Source organism: Dryobates pubescens, chromosome 5 (genome assembly GCF_014839835.1).
Source record: "Dryobates pubescens isolate bDryPub1 chromosome 5, bDryPub1.pri, whole genome shotgun sequence".
NCBI lineage: Eukaryota > Metazoa > Chordata > Aves > Piciformes > Picidae > Dryobates > Dryobates pubescens.
In genome coordinates this window covers 36,670,211-36,677,226 of record NC_071616.1, presented here as the reverse complement: position 1 = coordinate 36,677,226, position 7,016 = coordinate 36,670,211, and the positions used below count along the sequence as shown (strand labels likewise).

Here is a 7,016-nt window from a genome sequence, read left to right as displayed (position 1 = left end):
CTCTGACTTCTGTCCAAGCCAACAGCATCCTGTAAAGCACATCCAGGAAAACCTAGACATGTGGCCTTTTGCCAGGTGTTCAATGGATGCAGGGAGTTTCCTCCCCAAGGCTGGCAGGTGTTCTGGCCTCCAGACACACAGAACAGCAGAGAGAGAGAGAAGTGGAAGAGCTCTCAGTCCAGCCCAGGCTTTGGAAAAGAAATCACCTGCAATACATCTTTAAGACGTGGCACACTAGCTGTTGGTGTCTTGCTGGAAACCCAACAGTCCCTGGATAAAAGCTGGCTGTATAGTGAGTGCTAAAAGAATGAGACAACACACACTTGATGAACAGTCAAGGCTGTACAGGCCCCTGCAGGAAGCACTAGCTGAAAGCTTCCAGCATAAACCAGTTTGCTTTTATTTCCTAATCTAAAACAACAGGACACAGAGCAGAGATACAAAGTAAAGCAGCGCCGCAATGAGAATTACACCATGGCTCCTGCCCGCTCCCTGGACACAGAGCTCCAGGAACTAGACACAAAGGAGCTACATTCCTGCCTTATCCAGGGCCGGTTCTGGCTCTGCCAGCAAGAACAATTGGACTGCCAGGAACTGTGCCTTTCCCACCCCATTTGCTTTGGCTCTTTGCTTCTAGAACACCACACGGTCCAAAGTAAATCCCTGCATATGGGCTCTCCCTGCTGCTCGGCACAGACCTGGCTCACACCCTCCTGTCCAGCAGTACAGACGCCGTGTTCCCTCGCACAGGCCTTCCTGACACCGGCCACGGCATTCCCCCCTACAGCGGCGCCAACAGTGGTGTGCAGGCCAGGTGCTTCCTCAGGCAGAGGTAATCTTAATTCCACATCCGTGCTAGCTCGAGGGCCCCGGGCAGGTCACACCTCCCGAGCTGTGGCGGGGAGGGTCACGCCAGGCCCAGCGCACGCCTCGGGGAACGCCCCCTTGGCAGGCCGCCTGCACGCCCGTCTCCAGCACGCCCGTCTCCAGCACGCCCGTCTCCAGCACGCCCGTCTCCAGCACGCCCGTCTCCAGCACGCCCGTCTCCAGCACGCCCGTCTCCAGCACGCCCGTCTCCAGCACCTCCATCGGACCTCGTCCCCTGGCCCCGAGGCCCGCAGCGACCCTCGAGCCCCCGCGCGGCAGGCAGCGCGGCCAGGAGTCACCGCCCGCCCGCGCTCACGAGAGCGCCGTCCCCCCACCCCCGCCAGCCCTCGCTAGCGGCACTTCTCATTGGCTACGCCTCTGCCGAGAGGCAGGAGCACATTGGCAGCCTCCGCCAATGGGAACGCGGGTCTGCGGCAGCGGAAGTGGAAGTGGTGCGTGCGGTTGTGTTGACCACCGGGGGCCGGATTGCTGCTGCTGTCATGCCGGGCGCCGCCGAGCGTGGCTCGGAGCTGTCGGAGCAGATAGAGGCCTTTGTGGCGCGGCTGCGGGGCGGCGGGGAACGGCAGCGCTCCGAGGACACGGCGCGGCAGACGCTGTCGCTTCTGCGGAAGATCATCGCACACGGGCGATGGAGCAAGGCCGGTGAGGGCCGGCCGCGGCAGGCAGAGCCCGTGTGGCGTCGGAAGCGAGGCGGCGGCAGGGCCTGGCAGCAGGGAGAGTTGTGGGAGGGCAGTGATGAGGGCTCCTCGAGGCCGTCCGGCCGCGGCCATGGGGCGCGGATGGAGCAGCAAGGCTAGGTTAGTGTCGTGGTGGTGGCCTGCGGCCCGAGGGACTTGGGAGCTCCACCAGCAACTGCCAGCGGATCTAAGTTCCCGGTACAGTTTACTGTACTTACCGCTGTCAGAGTGTGAGGAGCTGAACGGATCTCTCCCGCTCCAGCCGTGCACTTTCCTCCGTAGCGTGGCTCGAAGTGCTACTCGTTCCGGCAGAAGGCTGCTTATGGCCCTAAGTTTCAAGTCTGTATTGCATGCTGTTCACTCTACAGAAACCCAGTGAAACACTGCGAGTCACTTTCTGCTCACAGCTCCGTCCTCTCTCTGGGTATTGCATTACTGGTGCTAGAGCCAGCAGCTGGCCATGGCGCTGCTATGGGGTCGATATGGTGATTTAATGCTCGATTTGGTTCACTCTGGGCAGCAATAACCAAGTCTCTCCCCTCTTTCAGGGGAGCTCATGGATCTGATCCGGACAGAAGGACAGAGGATGACGGCAGCCCAGCCGTCTGAGACAACTGTGGGCAACATGGTGCGGAGAGTGCTGAAGGTCATTCGGGAAGAGTATGGCAGGTGAAGTGCCCTTCTCTTGCTGCCAGTACACCTCCTGGGAGCCCAGAACAGCCCTCCCATGCAGTGTGTTCTTCTGTGAGACCCTTTTAGTGTCCATCACTCTCTTTTCCCATCTGTCTTGTAGAGGGACTCAGCAAGTTTTAATATCAGAGGAAGAGACCTGTCATTTTCAGCCCTCATAATGACATTCAGTCTAGTGAAACTCCATTTCATTTGTGTTGTGGTTGCATGAAGACAGTCAGTGCCCTGACTTCGGGCTGTTCTTTTGTTCCATCTCTTGGTCGATCCCTCTGGAGAAGTAGCCTTGAGCCCACTTCTCAGCTGCAGCATTGACATGACTGATGAAGGCACATTCTGGCAGAGATTTGAGTGTGTTTCTGCCAGAGCCAGCTAGGGAGGCTCTTCAGTATGGCATGGTGTGCCTCTTGCAGGGAGTTTTCCTTCCTCTCTGTTGACATCCAGGTGTGCTGTGTGATAGGGATGGTGCTCAGGCTGGCTGTGCCTCTGTGCTGTCTCCCAAGGTTGAAGGGCTGCCTCTCTCTGCAGGCTTCATGGGCGCAGTGAGGAAAGCGACCAGCAAGAATCCCTGCACAAACTCCTGACTTCTGGAGGACTGAGTGAGGATTTCAACACCCCTTATCCTCTCCTCAGAGCTAATGTTATTGAAGCTATTAATGAGCTGCTAATAGAGCTAGGTATGGATTGGTCCGAACTACTGCCCTATAAGTGTAGCTTCCTATGGGATGTGACTGACGCTTCCCCCTCCTCTTAGGTGGAAAGAATTTTGTCCTGCTCCTAGGACATCTTTGGCTTAAGAGAGAGATGGGTGGAACAGTGTGGGCTGTTGGCCTGTGCTTTTGGTCTTGGAAGTGTTGCTTTTCCTGGCTGCTTTTCCACCCGTGTCTTCCTTCTGTTACAGAGGGCACCACTGATAATATTGCTATGCAGGCACTGGAGCACATCCACTCCAACGAGGTGATCATGACCATCGGCTACTCGCGCACAGTTGAGGCCTTCCTAAAGGAAGCTGCCCGCAAGCGGAAGTTCCAGGTCATTGTGGCAGAGTGTGCACCCTTCTGCCAGGTGAGGCTTGGGCTGCCTGCCCTCTCCAGGCACTGTGTTGCCCAGGTGTTTTACTGAACTCCTCTCTGGAGGCAAGCTGAACGTTACTTAAGTTCCTTTGCAGTGGAGAGACTGAATCATAGAATGGTCTGGGTTGGAAGGGACCTCCGAAGGTCACCTAGTGGCAGTCAGCAGGGGCGTCCTCAACTAGATCAGGCTGCCCAGGGCCCTCTCAAGCCTCACTTTGAATACCTCCAGGGAATGGGACCTCAGCTACCTCCCTGAGCAACCTCCTCCAGTGTTCCACTACCCTCAGAGAAAAGAACTTGTTCCTAACATCCATCCTAAATCTACTCTTCTCTAGTTTGAAGACTGTTATCCTGCTCTGTGTCCTTCAGTCAGGAGGCTGTATTTGTGCTGCTGGTATTTTTGCAGTTCAGACAAGAATTGAGTGCTAATGTCTCTACAACTGTACCACAGGAACTATGTCCTAGGGGACTAATTGGATTCTCCTTCATTTTAGGGTCACGAAATGGCTGTCCGACTATCTAAAGAGAACATTGAAACTACTGTCATGAGTGATGCAGCTATTTTTGCTGTCATGTCTCGAGTCAACAAGGTAAGGAGGGCTTCATGGGAGGAGGGAGCTCACAGCAGGTTGGGTGTTTAGGTCTCCCAAACCAGCTGCAGGTCCCAGTAGTGACAGATGTGTTCACTGAAGACTCAAACCTGTAACAGTCCCTCTGCATAGCTGGGGTAGAGATTTATTGTGGAACCCCAAGTCAGTGTGATGACTGACTGCATGGTGATAGTTTTTCTTCTGTCTTAATGGCTAATAGCTAAAACAGTTAAAAGAAACCAAGCATGGAGAACCTCAGTTTTAAAAGAGCATGAACAAAAAAGCTTAATTTTCAAAGGGGAGAAACTCCCCTTGCCAGCAACATAGGACTGGTGCTGAAAAGACTCACCAAGGTGTGTCTTTTCAAACAGGTCTGTTCTGTCCTTCATAAAAGATGAAGACCTGGCAGTCCAAAATACTACTACTAATACTACTACTACTAAACATAAGCAATTAAGAAAAGATACTTGTAACAATAAAATCTAGCCACACCACTTCTTGCCTGTATATTTTAAGCTGCTTTTCATTATTCCCATTTCACAGCAAGGGAATTGTTGCAGACAGCGGTCAAGTTACTTGTACAAAGCTTACTTTGCAGGCTTGTAGAACAACAAGGAACACAACCTAGTTTCTGCTTAGTGTTCCCTGCAGCAGAACATATATTTGTCCTTTGAAGTTCTCCATGCTGGCCCCATCAACAGAGCCAGTGCCAGATGAAACAGGTCAGGCATTTAGGTACCCTGTGTCCAGATTCTGCCTGGCTGTTCTGACACTCTTCCTCCAGCTCATCTGGCAGGGAGCAAGCGAGGAAGTGTTCTTTCCCCAGTGTACTGTGGAACCTGCTATCTGATGCCAATTTGCTTTTTAAGGTCATCATTGGTACAAAGACAATCCTGGCCAATGGTGCCCTGATTGCTGTTAGTGGGACTCACACTCTGGCGCTGGCAGCTAAACACCACTCCACTCCACTCATTGTTTGTGCCCCCATGTTCAAGCTTTCACCTCAGGTAAGTACAGCAGCTTTAGCACTGTGCCTGCTCTGCACAGAAATGGGGTGGGGTTAATTTTATGCTTGTGGAAGCTTAGGGTGGAAGGTACCATCTGTCCCATGGCAAGGTTGGTAAATGAGCTATATCCACCATTTAGCACTGTTCACTTCAGATAGGAGATCCTCACCCAAATCTGCCACACCTCAGGATCATCTTTGCCACATGTGTTGCAGAAGCAGTACATCAGGTATAAGGATGTAGAAGCAGTGCCTACTAGGGACTGGTATCACCATACCCACTTTTGTTCAACCACAGTGGATTTCAGTTTGTATCATTGGAAGGCCCTGTGTAGTGATAGAGGAGGTAGGTGGTGATGTTCTAAACTGTTTCATGCACTCAGTTCTTTTTCAGTATTGTCAGATGCAGTTGCAGACAGGGGAAGTCACTTCTCTGCTCCAGTTCTTTAGGCTTTGCAGAAAGGCAGCCAGATCATAGAAGGCTCTAGAAGCTGAGGAAAAAAAAGTCTTCACTTGTTGATGTTAGAGGTTCTAGGCACAAACACTATTAAACAGACGTAGTGTCACCAGCAAGTCCTCCTCCTCTGTTTTACTTTCTTCCAGCGCCTAGGCTCTGTTTTCTCTAGGCTAATGAGGCAGTCTGGTTTTTCCTGACTTTGCTGTACTCTTTCTCTTTCAGTTCCCTAATGAAGAAGATTCATTCCACAAGTTTGTGTCACCACAGGAAGTGCTGCCATTCACAGAAGGTACTGGTTAACTTTTACAGGCTGGTCAAGCTGGTTCAGGCTGTAGTTTGTGAAGTGTGTTTTTTTTAACAGCTCACATTCAGAGAGTCTTGTGTTTAGGTTTTGTAAACCAAGACATAAAATCCATTCCTGTTTCAAGCAGGAAAAAAAAAGTGCTGAAACCATCGTGGGTTATATTTAAGTTTCTATTACACAAGCACAGAAAAAGGATTTCATTTGAACACTGCCTTTGCATTCCTGCTTCTCTCTGAACTAGTCAGTGTTTATTATAGGAACGTGCCAGGCAGGTGGGAGTTTCCTGTGGGACAGAGCAGATGCCCAACACTGAGGGCAGCTTCCTTTCCTTCCTACACTTGATGTGAACTTCTTAAAACTTTGTTATGTGAACCCCTTGGTGAAATCCATTCTCTCTGCCAGGGGCTTCCCACACAAGCACCATCTTTACAAAGGTGTCAGCTCCGATGCCCATTCTCAGATAGCAGAGTGTCTTTCAAAGCCCAGTTTCTGTGTGAAAAAGACTTTGGAAATGAAGCTAGAACGTTTTGGGCTTTGGCCTTTGAAGCTTTTCTTGAAGTAATTTTGGCATCAGGATTCTTGTATTCTAATTACAAACTGGCAGGTTTTCTGGCAATTGGTAAACGAACATCAGAGGGGATCTGGGGGTTCGGTGGTTAAAAACTGCCAACAGAGAGTGCTGCCCTTCATCCAGGAGTGTGGTACGTCTGTAACTCAATGACATCAGCGAGCAAGCTGGAGAGCATCCAGGATGTTCCAGTACCGAGTTCAGGGTGGCATGTGCATAGCCAGCTTCTTCAGGGTCTCTGGAAGATGTGTAGAAAGCTGCATGTGTGTAATACTGCTGCTATTCACTTTGCAGGGGAGATCCTGGCAAAGATCAACGTCCACTGCCCAGTGTTTGACTATGTCCCTCCAGAGCTCATTACCCTCTTCATTTCCAACATCGGGGGTAATGCACCTTCCTACATCTACCGTCTCATGAGTGAGCTCTACCACCCAGATGACTATGAACTCTAATGCTATGAAGCACATCCTTCTCCAGACGCTTCCTGTCTTTCTCTCAAAGGTACAACAGCTAAGTGAAACGTACATCGCAGAGACCGGGTGCTGCGGGGAATTCTTCTCTGCACTGTCTTTCCTACCCAAAAATCAACAGAAGGCAGAGCTCTTGTACAGGCTTTGATCTCTGTGCTGTGTTACAAGCCACGTGCTGCTGCTAACCCACTTTGGTTTTGAAATGGCAAGGCATACATGCAACCCTCCAGGGCAGCTAGGCTGTTACTTCAAAGTGTGCTGCAATAAAGGTTGTTTACAGTGCTCTCACAGTTAAG

General features: G+C 51.3%; 1 protein-coding gene across 1 annotated transcript; it reads left to right on the top strand.

Annotated features, from left to right (window-relative positions):
* The first annotated feature begins 1,311 nt into the window (after positions 1–1,311).
* Positions 1,312–7,002, top strand: EIF2B2 (eukaryotic translation initiation factor 2B subunit beta). The gene is made up of 8 exons (XM_009909364.2): positions 1,312–1,530; positions 2,114–2,234; positions 2,781–2,929; positions 3,154–3,317; positions 3,820–3,915; positions 4,785–4,922; positions 5,601–5,667; positions 6,545–7,002. The coding sequence occupies exons 1-8, from the start codon at positions 1,368–1,370 to the stop codon at positions 6,700–6,702; spliced, it is 1,056 nt and encodes a 351-aa protein (XP_009907666.2). The 5' UTR covers positions 1,312–1,367; the 3' UTR covers positions 6,703–7,002.
* The last annotated feature ends 14 nt before the right edge of the window (positions 7,003–7,016 follow it).

Excerpts from the sequence above, each read along its gene's own strand:
- EIF2B2 (XM_009909364.2), top strand. The coding sequence starts at position 1,368 with ATGCCGGGCGCCGCCGAGCGTGGCTCGGAGCTGTCGGAGCAGATAGAG. Across the intron at positions 2,930-3,153 it reads TGAGCTGCTAATAGAGCTAG|AGGGCACCACTGATAATATT; the intron begins GTATGGATTGGT and ends CTTCTGTTACAG. Across the intron at positions 4,923-5,600 it reads TGTTCAAGCTTTCACCTCAG|TTCCCTAATGAAGAAGATTC; the intron begins GTAAGTACAGCA and ends TTTCTCTTTCAG.